This window comes from Dendrobates tinctorius, unplaced genomic scaffold (assembly GCF_039654945.1).
Source record: "Dendrobates tinctorius isolate UK_male_01 unplaced genomic scaffold, ASM3965494v1 ptg000012l, whole genome shotgun sequence".
In the NCBI taxonomy this organism is placed as follows: Eukaryota; Metazoa; Chordata; class Amphibia; order Anura; family Dendrobatidae; genus Dendrobates; species Dendrobates tinctorius.
In genome coordinates this window covers 389,770-412,276 of record NW_027361680.1, presented here as the reverse complement: position 1 = coordinate 412,276, position 22,507 = coordinate 389,770, and the positions used below count along the sequence as shown (strand labels likewise).

The window sequence follows — 22,507 nt, the reverse complement described above, 5'->3', positions numbered from 1 at the left end:
CTTACCAATCAGTAGGGAATGTACTCACTTCACTTTCCCGTCCAGCTCGTTCAGGGCCAGGGTGCTCCTCAGAAGAAGAGGAAGAAGACATTATAAATGCTGTAAGAAAAAAAGAGACAGAAATTAGTACATACTAAATAGAGAAAAAAGGACAGACAGACATTCGCATTTATACTCACATTATCCAAAGTTGTGATTCTTCACAGGTGCAGAAGTTACAGTCTGGTTCACAGTCTGTAGAGTAGTGGACTGCCAGTGCCCACACCTTATTTTTATATATCTTTGTTTGGGGGATGGCCTAAACAAGTTCCTGGACTTGTTTAGTCAGAAAATGCATGCGTACACAAACGCAGGCGTATGCATGTCCATGCGTACGCATGTATTCCCATAGTCTGTAATGGTTATTTTTGCCGCACTCCGTCGGCATGCGTATGGCCAAGGCAATTTGCCACTAACAAAATTGCAACATGTTGCGTTTTCCGCTCCACGCTGCACAACCCGAAATGACATAAGCGTAAGCAAACGAAGTCGAAAGCATATGAACACATTTTCCTGCGTCCACATCGTAAAAGATAGGAAAACACGACGCATGCGGATGTATGCGTCAGAAACGCTACAGACACAACCGCAAATGTGAAACCAGCCTTACGCATACTTTCCCCTATCCCCATTGTTCTCATTTAATGTATCAACCTTTGATGTGGCACCGTATCAAAAGCTTTTGAAAAGTCCATATACACCATGTCTACTGCGTTCCCTTGGTCCAGTCTGGAATGTACCTCTTCATAAAAGATTATCAGATTGGTCTGACAGGAACGGTCCCTCGTAAACCGATGTTGATATTGTGTCATGAGGTTATTCTTCTTCAGATACTCCAGTATAGCATCTCTTAGAAAACCCACCAGGATTTTACCCACAGTAGAGGTTAAGCTTACTGGCCTATAATTTCCAAGTTCAGTTTTTGTCCCCTTTTTGAATATTGGCACCACATTTGCTATATGCCAGTCCTGTGGTACAGAGCCTGTTATTATGGAATCTTTGAAGATTAAAAATAATAGTCTATCTATGACTGTACTTTATTCCTGCTGTACTCGGGGGTGTATCCCACATGGGCCCAGGGATTTGTCAATTTTAGTGATTTTTAGATGCCACCATACTTCCTGCTGATATTTTTTATTACTGATCATGTTATCCATCAAGGGATTTTCTTGTGTAAATACTGTTGAAAAAAGTCATTTAGCATATTGGCTTTTTCCTCATCCTCATCCACCATTTCACCCAGACTATTTTTAAGGGGACCAACACTATCATTTTTTAGTTTCTTACTATTTTTGTAGTTAAAGAATATTTTGGGATTATTTTTACTTTCTCTGGCAATGAGTCTCTCTGTCTCAATCTTTGCTGTATTGATTTGCTTTTTACAGAATTTATTTAATCTTCTGTATTTATTTAATGCCTCATCACTACCTACTTGCTTTAACCCCTTTACCACCAAGGGTGGTTTGCTTGTTAATGACCGGGCCAATTTTTACAATTCTGACCACTGTCCCTTTATGAGGTAATAACTCTGGAACGCTTCCATGGATCCCGGTGATTCTGACATTGTTTTCTAGTGACATATTGTACTTCCTGTTAGTGGTAAAATTTCATTGATATAACTTGCATTTATTTGTGAAAAAAACTGAAATTTTCCAACTTTGAATTTTTATGCCCTTAAATTAATCACAGAGACATGGCACACAAAAAAAATCATGAGTAACATTTCCCTCATGTTTACTTTACATCAGCACAATTTTGGAACCAATTTTTTTTTTTTTGTTAGTAAGTTATAAGGGTTAAAAGTTGACCAGCGATTTCTCATTTTTACGACACCATTTTTTTTTTAGGGACCACATCATATTTGAAGTCACTTTGAGGGGTCTATATGATAGAAAATATCCAAAATTGACACCATTCTAAAAACTGCCCACTTCAAGGTGCTGAAAACCACCTTCAAGACGTTTATTAACCCTTCAGGTGCTTCACAAGAATTTTTTGACTGTTGAAAAAAGTGCAAATTGAGATTCTGGCTTGGATTTTATCCTAAGTCATGTAAAAAGGTTCGTTAAAGGGTCAACATTGACTTCTAGGATTGCTACTTCCAATAGGTGGCACTAGAGTTCTAGTCGTCTTCCTCTCTGAAGAGACAATTTGCATAATTAGCATATTTCCCAGAGGAGTATTGCGGCTTTAAGTCTCCTCACCTCGCCATGCTTAGCATGTCATTCTCCGCAAGGAAAAATGATACTTCTTGGATATTGGTCAGATGCCTCTCACACAGCCAAACCAGATCTCACACTTGTCACTGATGAGGGGCAGTGCCCCAGAACATAGTGTCTGCAAATTGAGATTCTGTCTTGGCTTTTATCCTAAGTCATGTAACAAGGCTCATTAAAGGGTCAACATTGACTTCTAAGATTGCTACTTCCAATAGGTGGCACTAGAGTTCTAGTCCTCCTCTTCTCTGAAGAGACAATTTGCAGAATTTTTCACAAAAAAATTACTTCAAGTCCAATTTTTTTTATTTTACTACAGGTAACAGGAGAAATTGGAGCCCACAAGTTATTGTGCAATTTGTCCTGAGTACGCTGATACCTGATATGTGGGGGGAACCACTTTTTCCGTGCATGGCAGAGCTCAGAAGGGAAGGAGTGCCGTTGGACTTTTTCAATGCAAAATTGGCTGGAATTGAGATCGGACACCATGTTGCGTTTGGATAGCCCCTGATGTGCCTAAGCAGTGGAAACCCAACACAAATGACCCCATTTTGGAAACTATACTCCCCATGGAACTTATCTAGATGTGTGGTGAGAACTTTGAACCCTCAAGTGCTTCACAGAAGTTTATAACGTACAGCCGTACAATTAAAAAATCATATTTTTTCCAAAAAAATGATCTTTTCACTCCAAATTTTTACCACAAAAGTTATTGTGCAATTTGACCTGAGTACACTGATACCCAATATGTGGGGATAAACCACTGTTTGGGCGCATGGCAGTGGTCGGAAGGGAATGAGCGCAGTTTGACTTTTCCAATGCAGAATTGACTTGACGCCATATCGCATTTGGAGATCCCCTGATGCACCTTAACAGTGGAAACCCGCCACAAATGACACCATTTTGGAAACTAGACCCAACAAGGAACTTATCTAGATGTTTGGTGAGAACTTTGAACCCCCAAGGGCTTCACATAAGTTTATAACGTACAGCCATAAAATTAAAAAATCATATTTTTTCCACAAAAATGATCTTTTCATCCACAATTTTTATTCTCTCAAGGGAAACAGAACCCAGAAAGTTATTGTGCAATTTGTCCTGAGTACGTTGATACCCCTTATGTGGGGGTAAACTACTGTTTGGGCGCATGGCAGAGCTCGGAAGGGAAGTAGCTCTGTTTGACTTTTTCAATGCAAAATTGGCTAGAATTGAGATCGGGTGCCATGTCACATTTTGGAGTGCCCCTGATGTGCCTATACAGTGGAAACCCCCCACAAATGACCCCATTTTGGAAACTAGACCCCCCCAAGGAACTTATCTAGATGTGTGGTGAGCACTTTGAACCCCCAAGTGCTTCACAGAAGTTTAAAACGTAGAGCCATAAAAATAAAAAAATCATGGGAAAATGGAAATAAATACTTTTTTTATTTTATTATTTTTCCCTAACTAAGGGGGTGGTGAAGGGGTGTTTGATTTACCATTTAAAGTGGGTTTTTATGTTTGGCAGCTGTCACACGCTAAAAGATGCTTCTTATTGCAAAAAATAGTTTTTGCATCACCACATTTTGAAAGCTATAATTTTTTGGCCCACAGAGTCATGTGAGGGCTTATTTTTTGCGGGATGAGTTGACATTTTTATTGGCACTATTTTCGGGCACGTGAAATTTTTTGATCGCTTTTTATTCCGATTTTTGGGAAGCAGAATGAACAAAAACCAGCATTTCATGAATTTCTTTTGGGGGTGCGTTTACAACGTTCCGCGTGTGGTAAAATTGATAAAGCGGTTATATTCTTCAGGTCAATACGATTACAGCGATACCTTATTTTTATAATTTTTTTTATGTTTTGGCGTTTTTATACAATAAAAAACTATTTTATAGAAAAAAAATATTATTTTTGCATCACTTTATTCTGCGAGCTATAGCTTTTTAATTTTTTCGCTGATGACGCAGTGTGGTGGCTCGTTTTTTGCGGGACAAGATGATGTTTTCAGTGGTACCATGGTTATTTATATCCGTCTTTTTGATCGCGTGTTATTGCACTTTTTGATCGGCGGTATGATGGTAAGGCATTGTTTTTTGCTTTGTTTTTTTTTTTGAAGGGGTTCACTAAAGGGGTTAACTAGTAGGACAGTTTTATAGGGCGGGTCGTTACTGACGCGGCAATACTAAATATGTGTACTTTTATTTACTTTGTTTTTTTTATTTACAAAAAAAGAATTTATTAGAGAATATATATATATATATATATATTTTATTTATTCAGGATTTTTTTAAGTTAGTTTTACAAACATGATCGCAGTGTGCCAGGGGTTAATGTGCCGGGAGCGGTCCGTGACTGCTCCTGGCACATAGTGCTGAGTGTCAGCTGTGATAATCAGCTGACACCTGGCCACAATCAGCTGCGCTCCTTTCGTGAGTGCAGCTGATCGCTATGACGTACTATCCCGCCAATGGGCATACGGGCCCAGGGCACATGGACAGGATAGTACGTCAGATGTCAGAAAGGGGTTAATTCTCTAAATGCTTTCTTTTTGTCACTAATTGCCCCCCTTACAGCTCTATTTAACCATAGTGGTTTCCTTCTATTTCTTGCACGTTTATTCTCATACGGTATATATTGTGCACAGATCCTATTCAGGATGCTAATAATTGTCTCCCATTTTCTTTGTGTATTTTTATGTCTCAGGATATCGTCCCAGTTAATTGCACCAAGATGATCTTTCATCCGTTGGAAGTTTTCCATCCTGAAGTTTAGTGTCCTTGTAACCCCTCTACTACACATCTTATTAAAGGATACATGAAAACTTATTATTTTGTGATCACTATTACCCAAGTGACCCTCAACCCTTATATTTGATATGCGGTCTGGCCTGTTGGTTAATATTAGGTCTAGCAGTGCCCCCCCCCCTCTTGTTGGGTCCTGAACCAGTTGTGAATAGTGTTGAGCATTCCGATACCGCAAGTATCGGGTATCGGCCGATACTTGCTGTATCGGAATTCCGATACCGACTTCCGATATTTTTTCAATATCGGAAGTCGGCATCGGAATCGGAAGTTCAAAGTTGATTGACAGCCTGACGTCATCATGATGCGCGGTGTGTGCGCATCATGATGCGCCGTCATTTCGGGCCTTCCGGGGGTCTCTGCCGGCCTGCCGGGGGGCTGTGCCGGCCTGCCGGGGGGCTGTGTGGACTGCCCGGGGTCTGTACCGGCCTGCCGGGGGGCTGTGCCGGCCTGCCGGTGGTCTGTGCACCCTGTGGGGGTCTGTACCGGCCTGCCGGGGGGCTGTGCCGGCCTGCCGGGGGACTGTGCTGATGTCCGGGGGTCTGTGCAAGCATCGTCCGATGGGACTACAAGTCCCATCTGGCGATGCCTGCTACCATGACAGTGATTGACACATTAGCCAATGATGGGACAGTAGTAGTCCCATCATCCGGCTAATGTGTTAAATGTTAAAAAAAAAAAAAAAAAATACTACATACATATTACATGCATGCTACATACATACTACATGCTACATACATACTACATACATACTACATACATACTACATACATACCACATATATACTACATACATACTACATACATACTACATATATACTACATGCATGCTACATACATACTACATGCTACATACATACTACATACATACTACATGCATGCTACATACATACTACATGCTACATACATACTACATATATACTACATGCATGCTACATACATACTACATGCTACATACTACATATATACTACATACATACTACATACATACTACATGCATGCTACATACATACTACATGCTACATACATACTACATATATACTACATGCATGCTACATACATACTACATGCTACATACATACTACATATATACTACATACATACTACATGCATGCTACATGGTACATAGTATGTATGTAGCATATATGTAGTATGTATGTAGTATGTATGTAGCATGCATGTAGTATATATGTAGTATGTATGTAGCATATATGTAGTATGCATGTAGTATATATGTAGTATGCATGTTGCATGCATGTAGTATATATGTAGTATGTATGTTGCATGTAGTATGTATGTAGTATGTATGTTGCATGTAGTATATATGTAGTATGAATGTAGCATGTATGTAGTATGTATGTAGCATGCATGTAGCATGCAGTATGTATGTAGCATGCATGTAGTATATATGTAGTATGTATGTAGCATGTAGTATGTATGTAGTATGTATGTAGTATGTATGTAGCATGCATGTAGTATATATGTAGTATGTATGTAGCATGTAGTATGTATGTAGCATGCATGTAGTATATATGTAGTATGTATGTAGCATGTAGTATGTATGTAGCATATATGTAGTATGCATGTAGTATGTATGTAGCATGCATGTAGTATATATGTAGTATGCATGTTGCATGCATGTAGTATATATGTAGTATGTATGTTGCATGTAGTATATATGTAGTATGAATGTAGCATGTATGTAGTATGTAGTATGAATGTAGCATGTATGTAGTATGCATGTTGTATGTATGTAGCATGTAATTTTTTTTTTTTTTTTTTACATTCAACACATTAGCCGGATGATGGGACTACTACTGTCCCATCATTGGCTAATGTGTCAATCACTGTCATGGTAGCAGGCATCGCCCGATGGGACTTGTAGTCCCATCGGACGATGCCTGCACAGACCCCTGAAGCCTGCACAGCCCCCCGGCAGGCCGGCACAGCCCCCCGGAGCCTGCACAGCCCCCCGGCAGGCCGGCACAGCCCACCGGAGCCTGCACAGCCCCCCTGGCAGGCCGGCACAGCCCCCCGGCAGGCCGGCACAGACCACCGGAGCCTGCACAGACCCCCCGGCAGGCTGGCACAGCCCCCCGAAAGGCCCGTACAGACCCCAGAGAGGCTGTACAAGGGAAAAACAGGATTTTTCTTATTCCGATACCGGAAGTCCCATAGACTTGAATGGGACTTCCGGTATCGGAATCGGCGATACCGATACTTTTTTTTAAGATCGGCCGATCCATTCCGATCCGATACTTTGAAGTATCGGACGGTATCGCTCAACTCTAGTTGTGAAAGGTAATTGTCTCTCATAGTTGTCAAAAACCTATTACCTTTGCTGGAACTGCAGGTTTCTGTCCCCCAATATATTTCAGGGTAGTTGAAGTCCCCCATAATAATGACTTCTCCTTGAGTCGCAGCTTCATCTATTTGCTGTACGAGGATATTCTCTGTTGCTTCCATTATTTTTGGAGACTAATAACAAACCCCTATAAGTAATTTATTTTTTCCCCCCTCCCCTTATCTCCACTCACAGGGACTCTACATTTTCTTTAGATTCACAAATATTATCACGCAGGATGGGTTTTAAGGATGATTTTACATATAAACACACACCCCCCCCTCTTATTTGTACGGTCATTTCTGAACAGACTATAGCCCTGTAAATTAACTGCCCAGTCGTGGCTCTCATCCAGCCATGTCTCAGATATCCCCACCATGTCATATTTATGTTCCAACAAAATTAATTCTAATTCTTCCATTTTGTTGGCGAGGCTTCTGGCATTAGTAAACATGCACTTTATGTATCTCTCTGTACCTCTGTTCTTTCTTAAATAATTAACTGTTATAACCCCACCCCCATGCCACCCCCACTCCCAAATTCTTGAGCCACTTATTAACTTCCCTTATCTCTTGTTGCCTCTGGCGTGGCACGTGGTACAGGCAGTATTTCAGTAAATACCACCTTGGAGGTTCTTGCTTTAATCTTGCAGCCTATTTCCCTGAAATCATCTCTAAGGACCTTCCACCTACCTCTAACTTTGTAATTTGTGCCAATGTGCACCATGACCGCTGAGTCCTCACCAGCCCCTCCCAGCAATCTGTCAACCCGATCAGCGATGTGTCGAGCGCCAGGTAGGCAGCACACCGTTCAACAATCCCTGTCTTTGTGACAGATTGCCCTAATAATTGAGTCCCCCACTACCAGCACCTGGCTGGCCTGCCCTGCTCTCCTATTTCCCCCCCTTACTGGAGCAGACACTCCTCCAGCTTTCAGAGAATATGCCTTGCTGCAGCAGTGCTACTCCTGCACTGACACTCTCCTCATCTGCCAACTTAGCAAACTTATTGGGATGTGCCAGATCAGGACTAGCCTCCCTGGCGCTCTTCCCTCTACCCTGCCTTCTAACTGTCACCCAGCTAGCTGCTTCACTGTACTGCAGCTACAACCTAGCATCCCCCCCTCATCTATCCCATTGAGCGTCTGCTCAGTGAGCAGAAGACTCCTTTCCATATTGTCTATTGATCTCAGTGTTGCCAGCTGCACATTTAGATCCAGTATCTGGGCTTCCAAATGCACAATGTGTTCAAATCTCGCACAGCAGTATGCACCCTCGATCGGCTGTTCAAGGATTGCATATATGTGGCAAGATGTATACTGGATGGCATTGGCAATAGTGGAGCACATTCCTAATGGGTATTGCACCAGACAGAAATGATAAGTAAAAATAAATAAAAAGTATTAATAGATCAGTCCCAGCTCTATGCAGGTCATTCACTAGGTCCCCCCGTGTGGTTCTGGGATTTGTGCTCACCGCTCTTGTGATCATTTTGACCCCATGGGGTGAAACTTTGCATGGAGCTCCATATCGAGGGAGATTATCAGTGGTCTTGTATGTCTTCCATTTTCTTATTATTACTCCCACAGTTGATTTCATCACAACAAACCGCTTGCCTATTGCAGATTCAGTCTTCCCAGCCTGGTGCAGGGCTGCAACTTTGTTTCTGGTGTCCTTCAACAGCTCTTTGGTCTTCACCATAGTGGAGTTTGGAGTGTGACTGTTTGAGGGTGTGCACAGGTGTCTTTTATATTGATAACAAGTTCAAACAGGTGCCATTACTACAGGTAATGAGTGGAGGACAGAGGAGCCTCTTAAAGAAGAGGTTACAGGTCTGTGAGAGCCAGAAATCTTGCATGTTTTTAGGTGACCAAATACTTATTTTCCACCATAATTTACAAAATAAATCTTGCCAAATCAGACAAGGTGATTTTCTGGATTTGTTTTCCAATTTTGACTCTCATAGTTATGGTCTATCTATGATGTCAATTATAGGCCTTTCTCTTAAGTGGGAGAATTTGCAAAATTGGTGGATGATTAAATCCTTTTTTTTCCCCATTGTATATTTACAGCTCTGGAAAAAATTAAGAGACCACTGCAAATTGTTCAGTTTGTCTGATTTTTCACTTTATGGGTGTATTTTTAAGTAAAATGTAAAAATATGAATTGTTCTTTTAGTCTATAACTTCTGAAGTCTCCGAATTTCCAAGCAATAATTTTTGCTTTTTTTTTCTGAAAAGGAGAAAATGTCAAAATTTAAGAAAAAAAACAGTGCTTTCAGACCTCAAATAATGCAAAGAAAACAAGTTCATGATCATTAAGAAACAACAACACTAATGGTTTAACTCAGGAAGAGTTCAGAAATCAAAATTTTGTAGAATAACCATGATTTTTAATCACAGCTTTCATGCGTCTTGGCATGCTTTCCACCAGTCTTTCACACTGCTACAAGAGCAAAAATTTAAGCACTTCTTCTTTGTTTGATGGCTTGTGACTATCCATCGTCCTCTTGATTATTTTCCAGAGGTTTTCAATGGGGTTCAGGTCTGGAGAATGGATGGGCTGCCCATGACAGGGTTTTAATGTGGTGGTCTCTTAATTTTTGCCAGAGCTGTGTATATATATATATATATATATATATACATATCCCCATGAGTTGGATTCTTCCTTGATGATTGCCAGAGCTGTGTATATATATATATATATATGTATATATATATATATATATATATATATATACATATCCCCATGAGTTGGATTCTTCCTTGATGATTGCTAGTCAAGGGTAGAATCGGATGTATATGATATGCGTTCACTGTGACTCAAGGAGGATTACCTGCACCCAGCAAATAGAAAGTAAAAATCTGTGCAGCAGAATACTGCTGAAGACAAAAGTTGAGAATAACCTTTTAAGGTCATCATGCACAATTGATGACAAGCAGCCAAACACAGTAATTTGTTAATTGGGATCAGCAGACCATCTGTATGCATATGTGGAGGACTCTCCTCCAACAGATGATGTCAGAAAAGGATCAGACCATTAGAATTTCATTAGCCGATCATTTTTGTTTTCCTCTCTCCCCATTGAAAATACATGAATGTTCAGCTAAGTCAAGCGCCAATGCCTATCAGCGAGTGGGAAGAGAAAATGTAGATTTTTGCCATTTGGCTGACAATTATCTAATCTGAATGGGCAACTTTAGTGTCTGGCCTGCAGAATCTCTAGTAAACAACCAGTCTGAAACTCGAATACTAATGTTTTATTCTATTGGCAGATTTCTTTCATAGCCTATTTACACTTTTTCATGAGACTTTTCAGACGGTGATTATTAATAATATATTAGCATTGTTGTATGATTTGTCACTGAGTAGAATTAAAGCAGTTTTTCTTTTACGCATTTATATGCTCCTCAAATTAAGAAAGAAAAGGTATAACACTGTTATGTATGTAAATATCTTTTATGATACTATATGGTACAATATTTTTCTAAAGCCGTGAACAATGAACTCATGTGGTTTTTATTATCTTTTAGGAATAGAACATTTTAAGGGACAGTACCTGCACAGTCGAGATTATAAACTGCCCGATAATTTTAAAGACAAAAGAATTATAGTGATTGGAATTGGGAACTCTGGAGTAGACATAGCTGTGGAGCTAAGCAGGACATCACAACAGGTGTGTCTCCTGGATGAGAAAGTGTAATTCACATATTTATTTTTAACATTTAAAGGCTGCCAACATTTTTATTAGTGCATAATAATAATAATAATAATAATAATAATAATTTTATTTCTATAGCTCCAACATATTCCGCAGCACTTTACATTATAGAAGGGATTTCTACAGACAATAGACATTACAGCATACCAATAAACACATAGGTCAAAACAGATACCAAGAGGAGTGAGGGCCCTACTCGCAAGCTTATAATCTATAAGGAAAAAGGGGAGACACAAAAGGTGGATGGTAACAACTGCTTTTACTGTTTGGACCAGCCAGAGTGTAAGAATCGGGGGTTCCTGTTGCTGCATGAACCAGTTAACAGTCTAAATATATAACAGTACAGACACAGAGGGCTATTAAATGCATAAAGCATGTGAGAACATGATGTGAGGAGCCTGGTTATGGTAAAAAATTTTGAATGAGCCACACAGGGATAATTAGGTTAATGTGTGATAGGCCAGTCTGAACAAATGTGTTTTTAGTGCACGCTTAAAACTGTGGGGATTGGGGATTAATCGCATTAACCTGGGTAGTGCATTCCAAAGAATTGGCGCAGAATGTGAAAAGTCTTGGAGATGGGAGTGGGAGGTTCTGATTATTGAGGATGTTAACCTCAGGTCATTAGCAGAACAGAGGGCACTGGTAGGGTGGTAGGCTGAGATGAGGGAGGAGATGTAGGGTGGTGCTGAACCATGGAGTGTTTTGTGGGTGAGGGTAATAAGTTTATACTGAATTCTGGAGTGGATGGGTAACCAGTGTAAGGATTGGCACAAGGTAGAGGCATCGGTATAACGATTGGTGAGGAATATGATCCTTGCTGCAGCATTCATGATAGATTAGAGAGGGGAGAGTTTGGTAAGAGAGAGACCAATTAGTAGAGAGTTACAATAGTCCAGATGAGAATGAATAAGAGAAACAGTAAGAGTTTTTGCAGAGTCAAAAGTAAGAAAGGGTCGAATTCTAGAAATGTTTTTGAGGTGCAGATAACAAGAGCGAGCCAGTAATCGGATGTGGGGGGTGAATGAAAGCTCGGAATCTAGTATGACCCCAAGACAGCGGGCATGTTGCAGGGGAGTAATGGTGGAACCACACACGGAAATGGCAATGTCGGACATAGGTAGGTTAGTAGAGGGAAGAAACACGAGGAGTTCAGTTTTTTGACAGGTTCACATTCAGATAGAGGGAGGACAGGATGTTAGAGACAGCGGTAAGACAATTACTGGTGTTTTCCAAAAAGGCAGGCGTGATATCAGGAGAAGAAGCGTATAATTGGGTATCATCAGCATAGAGATGGTACTGGAACCCAAATCTACTGATTGCTTGACCAATAGGGGCAGTATACAAAGATAAGAGGAGGGTGCCTAGAACCGATCCTTGAGGAACCCCAACAGTAAGGGGAAGATGAGAGGAGGAACCAGCAAAAGATACAGTAAAGGAGCGATCAGAGAGACAGGAGGAAGCACCAGGAGAGAACTGTGTCCTTGAGGCCGATGCAACGGAGCGTAGTCAGGACGAGCTGATGATCCACAGTGTCGAATGCTGCAGAGAGATCCAAGAGAATTAGCATTGAGTAGAGACCATTAGATTTAGCTGCTAGAAGATCATAGAGACTTTAGTGAGGGCAGTTTCAGTAGAGTGAAGAGAGCGGAAACCAGATTGTAGAGTGTCAAGAAGAGAGCTATCTCAGAGATAACGGATAAGTCGGGAGTGAACCAGGCATTCCAGGAGTTTAGAGATGAAGGGAAGATTAGAGACAAGTCTATAGTTAGCGGCACAGTTTTGGTCGAGGGATGTTTTTTTAAGTAATGGCTGTATGATGGCATGCTTAAACGAGGAAGGAAAGATACCGGAAGAGAGAGAGAGGTTAAATATTTTTGTTAAGTGAGTGGTGACAGCAGGGGAAAGGGACTGGAGGAGATGTGATGGAATGGGGTCACTGATGCAAGTGGTATGGCGAGAAGATGCAAGAAGCCTGATTACTTCTTCTTCCGTTACTGGTTCAAAATCAGAGAATGAGCTAGATGCAGTGGAGGAGGGAGGACAGTGCATGGTATGAGGGGATTGGGAGATAATTTCCTGTGGGATATGGTCAATTTTTTCTTTGAAATAATTAGCCAGATCGTCAGCATGGAGATCCGTGGTTGGGGCCTGTACTCTTGGGTTGAGTAGGAAATGAAAATTGTCAGAGACGTTTTGGGTTATTGGATGAGGGTGTTGAAATAGGTTTGTTTTGAGAGGTGAAGGGCAGTGTTGTATGTTTTAAGCATAAACTTATAATGGATGAAATCTTCGGGTAGATTGGATTTTCTCCACAGACGTTTGGCGCACCTGGAGCACCACTGTAGGAAGCGTGTTTGCAGCGTGTGCCAGGGTTATCGCCATCTGTGTCTAGTTGTTCTATGTACAGGAGGTGCAGTTTCATCCAGGGCACTTTGAAGTGTTTCATTGTAATGCTTCGGTGCAGAATCAGGACATGAGAGGGAAGAGATAGGGACCAACAATGACTGCAAGTTCTTGATAAGTTTTTGGGTGTTAATGGCCTGTATGTTTCTAATAGTGTGGAAAGTGGGGGTGACCTGGGCGGGATGGCAGTTCTTGATAGAGAATGATAGAAGGTTGTGGTCAGAGAGCGGGAGAGGGGAGTTTGTGAAATCCTCCACTGAGCAAAGCCGGGAGACGACCAAGTCGAGGGAGTTCATGTGTGGGGTAGTTAGTATGCTGGAAGAGGCCGAAAGAGGCGATTAGAGATAAAAGGTGAGAAGCAGACGTGATAGGGGAAACGCAATGGAGATGTTCAAGTCTCCCATCATGAGGGTGGGGATGTCACAGGAGAGATAGTGTGGTAGCCAGGTGGCAAAGTGATCCAGAAACTGATGGGAGGGGCCCGGAGGACGATACACCACCACCATTCGCATGGAGAATGGGACGTAAAGTCTGACAGCATGGACCTCGAAAGAAGGGAAGACAAGTGAGGATAATTGAGGGACAGCCTGAAAGGTACATTTGGGTGGTAGAAGAAGACCAATGCCTCCACCTGCTCTGTCATCTGATCTTGGGGTATGAGAGAAGTGTAGACCACCATATGAAAGAGCAGCAGCAGTGGTGGTGTCTGACTGCTAGATCTAAGTTTCAGTAGGAGCCAGACGGTTAAGAGAATTGGAAAGGAAGAAGTCATGGATGAAAGAGAAGTTTAATACACACTGAGCGAGAATTCCAAAGGGCACAATTAAAAGAGATAGAAGGCATGCATGGAATATTATTAAGATTAGAGGGGTTTCTGCGTGTGGCAGTTGAGGGGTTCGACTTACTATAACATGAGGGGCTGGGGTTGGGAGAGATGTCTCCTGTGACTAGGAGAAAGAGGATAGAAAGAGTGAGCAGATGGTTAAGTGATTTGTGAGAGCGTCTCGTGTGTTGGATGGTGCGACTGAGTGGATCTGTGCTGTTTAGCAATGTGAAAAGAGCATGAGTACTATACATAGGAGAGGAAAGGACAGAGAGGCCGATATGGATGGAGTTTAAAGAGTTAATACAAGGGTGGTGGATGTGAATGAATGCAGCAGCCAGGATATAAATTATACACATATACACTCACTGGCCACTTTATTAGGTACACCATGCTAGTAAGGGGTTGGACCCCCTTTTGCCTTCAGAACTGCCTCAGTTCTTCGTGGCAGAGATTCAACAAGGTGCTGGAAGCATTCCTCAGAGATTTTGGACCATATTGACATGATGGCATCACACAGTTGGCGCAGATTTGTCGGCTGCACATCCCTGATGCGAATCTCCCGTTCCACCACATCCCAAAGATGCTCTATTGGATTGAGATCTGGTGACTGAGGAGGCCATTTGAGTACAGTAAACTCATTGTCATGTTCAAGAAACCAATCTGAGATGATTCGAGCTTTATGACATGGCGCATTATCCTGCTGAAAGTAGCCATCAGATGTTGGGTACATTGTGGTCATAAAGGGATGGACATGGTCAGCAACAATACTCAGGTAGGCTGTGGCATTGCAACGATGCTCAATTGGTACCAAGGGGCCCAAAGAGTGCCCAGAAAAAATTCCCCACACCATGACACCACCACCACCAGCCTGAACCGTTGATACAAGGCAGGATGGATCCATGCTTTCATGTTGTTTACGCCAAATTCTGACCCTACCATCCCAATGTCGCAGCAGAAATCGAGACTCATCAGACCAGGCAACGTTTTTCCAATCTTCTACTGTCCAATTTCGATGAGCTTGTGCAAATTGTAGCCTCAGTTTCCTGTTCTTAGCTGAGAGGAGTGGTACCCAGTGTGGTCTTCTGCTGCTGTAGCCCATCTGCCTCAAAGTTCGACGCACTGTGCGTTCAGAGATGCTCTTCTGCCTACCTTGGTTGTAACGGGTGGCAATTTGAGTCACTGTTGCCTTTCTATCAGCTCGAACCAGTCTGCCCATTCTCCTCTGACCTCTGGCATCAACATGGCATTTCCGGCCACAGAACTGCCGCTCACTGGATTTTTTTTCTTTTTCGGAACATTCTCTGTAAACCCTAGAGATGGTTGTGCGTGAAAATCCCAGTAGATCAGCAGTTTCTGAAATTCTCAGACCAGCCCTTCTGGCACCAACAATCATGCCACGTTCAAAGGCACTCAAATCACCTTTCTTCCCCATACTGATGCTCGGTTTGAACTGCAGGAGATTGTCTTGACCATGTCTACATGCCTAAATGCACTGAGTTGCCGCCATGTGATTGGCTGATTAGAAATTAAGTCTTAACACACAGTTGGACAGGTGTACCTAATAAAGTGGCCAGTGAGTGTATATGGTATATATTTATGGTAATCCAAATGTACAGGGAATAGATTTATTAATTTGTCTTACCTGTCTCTTGCCCTGTCTAACTGCCATGTTATAAATGCAAGTACTTTGATCAAATGTACTTCGATTAAATTTACATAAATGCCCCCCTGCATAAATACTTCCCCAGGCTATGTCTGAATATATAGGAGGCCAGTTCTAACATCTCTTACTTTTTTTTTCACTCGTTAGCAATCAATCAAACTAAATTGAGACAGCATGACACAATAAATGTAGTGAGCAGATAAACAAGTGTCCAGGCCTACATGCATCATAAACCACTTTGAAAAGTTACTTGACCTCATAGCATAAGGGGACAAGCATAGTAAGTTGAAATAACTATACATGTATACCATAATATATGCTGCTAACATGAGTAACATAGGTAGAACACATGCAGGATTCAGTGAAGTAGCTTGGAATAGTTAAATACCATAATGTATGCTACTAACATGAGTAACATAGGTAGGACACATGCAGGAATCAGTGAAGTAGTTTGAAATAGTTAAATACCATAATATATGCTGCTAACATGAGTAACATAGGTAGGACACATGCAGGATTCAGTGAAGTAGCTTGAAATAGTTAAATACCACAAAATACAGTATGCTGCTAACATGAGTAACCTAGGTAGGGCATGCTAATGGGTTGTTATGGCAGCTGGTGACCTGCTGAAGACCTCTTTGGCTTTCATTTTGTTATTACTGTGAAGCCAATCTACATGCTCAAGTCCCTTAAAGGTACTAAAAAAAGAAAAATTAAATAAAAAAAAACTAAAAACTTAAATCACCATTCCCTTTCCCTCTTTATTTTTCACATTTTGAATATCCTGCTTTTACATATTTAGTACTGCAGCATCTGTAAAAGTCCAATCTATCATAGTATAATAAATTGTAAGGTGGCTGCTGGACACATAGTTGATGAGAGGTATGCATCACGGAGGTGGTTGTCATCTGTGATGGAAACCTGGAATAGTGCTCTAGTACACATAGTACTTAGAGGCTTGGTTATGCAGCTGTGCCAGGTTTAAGGGCAGCTGGAGAGATGGATGGATCTGGCTGCCCACATACCCCACACTTGGGTTTAGTTCAGATGGTAAAATGAGGTCTGTTTGTCTCGTGCATGGTCTGTGTGTGGAGATGTGCAGGCCTCCAGGATTATGTGTCTTTGCTAAAGGACTTAAAGGCTGGACTTTAACCCAAGCTGGCAAACCTGCATTAATGTACTTTTTATTTAATGTTTCACTTTGTGCTGGACAAGGGCTGTATTTAAGATTTCCTGTGATGTGGTGTATGTTGAGTGAAATTAACCAGTCAGACTTTTAAATAGAAACGGTTCCTGTGATACCTCATCCTGCTCGCAAGTGAGTTACTTCACCACAATATTATTACAATTACTGTATATTTTAACTCGGGGGTGCACAATATTTTTTGGCCCAAGGGCCACATTGCCATATTAAACCAGTCAAGAGGGATGCAAAAACAATTAAAGTGGTACTTCCATGAATACATTTTCAAAACCATCACCAGGACATTATTGTATCACTGGGACCAAGTTATGAGTATTTCTAGAGAATTTGTAGAGTTTATGCTTGGTTTCTGCTCCAAAAAATCTTTGTGTGAGCACACTCTAACATAAACTGAGTTTTTAGAGCAGAAACTGAGCAGAATCTCACCAAATCCTCCTCATAATTTCAAATCGCTAAGTTTTGAGGATTTTTAAGTTTTAACATAGCCGTGAAGCACGTTATGGATTGCTACATGTGTACAAGATCAGAACCACTGTCGGTACATGAGTGCAATGCTAGAACCACTGTCTGTACATGAATTTTGTGCCAGAACCACAGTTGATACATGAATATAGTGTCAGAATCACCGTTTGTACGTGAATGCAGCAACACAACTACCGTCAGTAGATGAATACAGCACTACCAAAACAGCAGAATCACACTCTGCATACTGCTTCCATTATACTTGGCTTTCACAGTAACCTCCCTCTTATACAATAAAAGTCCCTATGATTTTTGGATCCATAAGGGCCTTACCTTGCCCTCTTTGGCAGCAGGGTGATGGCAGCAACAAGGTGACGGCAGCAGCTGAGTGATCATGGCAGCAAGTGAGGACTTGGCAGAACGATTGTGGCATAAAGAGGTGGACTCAGCGGGCTGATGACCCCAGTAGGGTGACATTGGCAGAAAAGTGACTGCCTCAGGTAAGCAACGACCTCAGCTACTTGTGTATATGATCAGAACCATCGCCAGTACATGAAAGCTGAACCAAGTTTAGTACAGTTGTGGTACTCACAGGTACACGGGATGCAGTGACGAGACGGAGACGGAGCAAGCTTAAACTCAACCTTTTTATATGAGTAAGATAGCTAACTGGCAAGCTAACAATCGTTTTCCATGCATGGAATTAACCAACAATACACATAAATAACCCGATTTCAACTACCCGGCCGGTGCCGGTAACTATATGACCGCGATATGGCCAATTACGAGTCCTAAGATTATCATCAACTACCAACAGAGTGTCACTTATCCTTCTCTGACGTCCTGCAGAGTTGTTGTCTGGGAGGTGTCCGTTCGGCGTCTCAGCCGCTGGGCCCAGCCAACGAGGGAGTTGTCGCAGGCTTCTGGCATTCCGACGCCCAGGTGTAGAAGGGGCACAACAAGCCTCAGGAGAGTTCCTCAGTGTTTGGGCCCCACGTGGGGGCAAGGCAGTGGCAGCCGCGGGCCTGGACGTACGGGCCGCAGTCTGGAACAGGGTAGTGGCGGCCACGGATAGCAGCGTACAGGCTGCAGCCGCGGGATGGAGTGGGGTAGTGGCGGCTGTGGGTGGCAGCGTACAGGCCGCAGCCACGGGACAGAGTGGGGCAGTGGCGGCTGCAGGTAGCAGCGTACAGGCCGCAGTCAGGAGCGGGGCTGCAGCGGTCGCGGGTCTCTGTGTCTTAGGCGCAACTGCGGATGTCAGGTCTATGTCACTCCCCTGCACTTCTCGGTGTCGTCCTCTTCCTGGAACAGGTAAGCCCCCGTCTTGTCTCCTGGGCAGGCGCTGACTTCCTCCAGCTCTCCAGTGCCACCTAGACTTCCTGCTCCCTCTCTCTCCCCGTCGAGTGCCCCCTGCTGGCGTCCTGTGCTCCTTTTATAATTGGTAAACCCCCACACTTTCTAGAAGAGTCTCTCGTCCGTCCTCTAATTATGTTCCCCGGAAACAGTCCCCCTGGGAACCTTGGTGACAGCCGCCTTGGTTCCGTCCCGTTACATAGCGGGCTCTCTCTCTCCTACACTTCCCCATCCTTTTTACTCGCCAGTCCTTGGGCGAGGGTTTGTCTTGATGCTGCAGTCGTGTTAGCAACACAAACTGATCTTGCTCATATCGTTCGGGGGGTTTTCCTGCTGTAGACCACTCGGAGAGTTGCGGCTCGGTTGTTGCGGTTAGGTCTTCCGGGGTGGTGGAAGGTGGTTGGGTGGCTGGGGCCATAGGAGCATTGGCCCCAGGAGTGTCCACTCGTATTACCGAATGATCTTCATCCTCTTTGTCATCCCAAACAGCTGGCAGGGGATCTGGGGCCTGAGGAAGGGCCCCGGGCTGCTCGGGATCCGCGGAGTCGTAACATGTTGTGGTGTACTGTTCGGATGGTGTGGTTTCCTTCTTTTTCAGACTGCATTTCATACACCGGTCCATCTGGACTTATTCAGCGCAGTACTCGGTAGGGGCTTTCTTCCCACCGGTGTCCCAATTTGTTCTGGGGGCGCTGGTCTCGCACGAGTACGCTATCCCCTTTTTGGAATTAAGCGGGTTGTGATGGGCCTTCCTGGGATGTTCTTGGTCCCGAAGCTTTGTGTGTACTAGTCGATGTAAGGTTTGCAGACCGTATCTGTGATCTCTGACCCAGGAGGGGATCCCTGCCCATGGTCGTTCTTCTTCAGGGTCCAACTCCACCTCTGTAATCCCTTTGCCTTCTCTGCCGAAGAGTAGCGAGTATGGAGTGTAGCTGGTAACCCGATGTACCCGGTTGTTATATACCCAGACCAGTTCAGGGACGTACTCGGGCCAACGGGTCTTCCGGTTGTCCTCCAGGATTCGTAGCATTTGGATTAGCGTCCGGTTAAATTGTTCCCAGGCCCCATTCCCCTGCGGATGATATGGTGTTGTTCGTGATTTGACAATACCGTACAAATGATGCAGCTCCTCCATTACTTTCCCTAGGAAGCAGGCACCTTGGTCCAAGTGAATCCGTTGGGGGCAGCCATATACTTGAATAAAGTTCTTACAAATAGCATATCATAAGTTGAGGATCCAAGAAAAGCACTTCTGAGCATCCGCGCTGCTTTAGTGATAAGAATTCTTCAGAAATCCATATAAATCTTTCAAGTTCTTTATTATATGTACTACAGAAACTACGCGTTTCGAGGTGACAAACCGCACCTCTTCTTCAGGTTACAGTACAGAGGCAACTCTGTACTGTAACCTGAAGAAGAGGTGCGGTTTGTCACCTCGAAACGCGTAGTTTCTGTAGTACATATAATAAAGAACTTGAAAGATTTATATGGATTTCTGAAGAATTCTTATCACTAAAGCAGCGCGGATGCTCAGAAGTGCTTTTCTTGGATCCTCAACTTATGATACCTAGTGGACGCTGTCCACCTGCACGAGCTCTGCAGCAGCTATATGACTGCAACAAACGTTGAGAGTGGTTGTGTCTGAACACAACCCATAAAGGGTGAGTACTCCAGAGTACTTTTATATTTTAATTGATTTATACCAGGTGAAGCCCTATGTCTGCGCCCCCGCCCTTGTTTTCACAAATAGCATAGGCAGCAGATTCTGCTGTTTGGTCTCTGGTGGGAGTAACCATGGCAAATTTGGTAAAATGGTCTACCATAACTTGGCAGTGTTCGTACCCCTGATGGGCCAGGCCGATGGTTAGGTAATCTAATGTTAGTAGCTCAAGGGGTGCTGTTGTTACTATCATTTTTTACAGGAGCCCATTGCTCTGGGGGTTTTGTTAGCTCACATTGGCGGCACGTACGGCAAACTTCCTCCACCTCGGTTTGTAATCGGGGATGGTAGGCTATTCGTTGTTACCACTGGAAAGTCTTTTGAGCCCCAAAATGAGCCCCTTTTTCATGAGCTTCTAGAGCCAGTTCAGCCAGCTGGGCCCCTGGCACCACCACCTGCCATGCCGCGGTTGGTTCCACACGATGCACCGTTTTTTGGTACAATAGCTTGATCACCAGTTTTTCCCATTGGCGGAACATTAGTACCGTGTCTCTAGAGAGTGTCTTTCTCTGATCGTCTATGGGTAATTGTTTCATGGCGACCCATTGCCATAGGGCACCAATTTCCTCATCTTCTTGTGACCGGCTGCCATAGGCGATCACCTTCTCCCTGCCGTCCTGTATCTGTGACTACACAGCCCCCAGCTCGTGCAAGCTCCCATCGGTGTGTAGAATGAACGGTTGCGAAAAGTCCGCATAGGCTAATACCGGGGCCTCCGAGAGTGCAGCCTTGAGGTCTCGAAAGGCTTCCTCTTGAGGTTCACGCCATTGGATCTTCCAGCTGTTGGCACCGGCCGGAGCTCCTCTCAATAGGTCTTTTAGGGCTCGGACAAAGTGTTTTACGAAGCGATGGTAATATCCAGCCAGCCCCAAAAAGGTCCACACATCTTTTACCGTCTCAGGGGTAGGCCACTCCCTTATCACAGCGACTTTCTCCATAGATGGTCTCATGCCCTCGGCCGAGACGACATGCCCCAAATATTCGATTTTTGGGGCTTCACCTTCAACCCGTACTTTTGGAGCCGGCCGAGCACCTGGCCCAGATGCTGCAAATGGTCCTCGAACGTGGCGGCGTAGATGATGTCCAAGTATGTTAGGGTGGCCTCAAAGTTGAGGTCACCTAGACACTGCTCCATTAGTTGCTGGAAGGTTCCGGGGGCGTTGGCCAGTCCGAACGGCATCTGATTAAATTCGAACAGTCCCATGGGCAAGATGAAAGAAGTTTTTGCACGATCTTCCTCCAACATTGGCACCTGCCAGTATCCGCTGGCCAAGTCCAAAGTAGAGAAATATTTTGCTTTTCCCAGGGCCGACAGGGACTCCTCTATACGGGGAAGTGAATACGAGTCTTTCATGGTGCAGGCGTTTAGCTTTCAGTAGTCCAAGCAGAATCACAGCATGCCGTATTTTTTCCATACCAGCACGATGGGGGCTGCCCAGGGACTTTTGCTTTCTTGGATAACCCCCTTTAGTAGCATTTGGCTTAACAGTGTCTTCACTTCTTGGTATAGCTGCGGAGGGATCTACCGATACCGTTCCCTGATAGGGGCTGTTCCTTCAGTGAGGATGCCTTGCGAGATGGCTGTGGTGCACCCGAAGTCATCTTCATGACTAGCGAATACCTCTCGGTAATAGCCCAGGAGTGCTTCTATCTGGTGGATTTGGGCCGGCCCTAGTCTGCAGAGTTCCGCTCGCATCTTCTCCAGGATTGCTCGCCCCACTTGCTCACGCGAGGGCCCCATGGTCTGAATAGAATGTACAGTTACAGCCC

The 22,507-nt window shown here is 43.6% G+C and overlaps 1 protein-coding gene across 6 annotated transcripts in view; it reads left to right on the top strand.

The window, feature by feature from the left end:
- The window catches only part of LOC141065779 (flavin-containing monooxygenase 5-like), an 816,973-nt gene that overhangs the window by 605,324 nt on the left and 189,142 nt on the right, over positions 1–22,507 (top strand). For all 6 annotated transcript variants that reach the window (XM_073557933.1, XM_073557934.1, XM_073557936.1 and 3 more), the window contains one exon: positions 10,916–11,058. In XM_073557933.1, the coding sequence (XP_073414034.1) occupies positions 10,916–11,058 (143 nt within the window). The remainder of the gene's footprint in view (positions 1–10,915; positions 11,059–22,507) is intronic.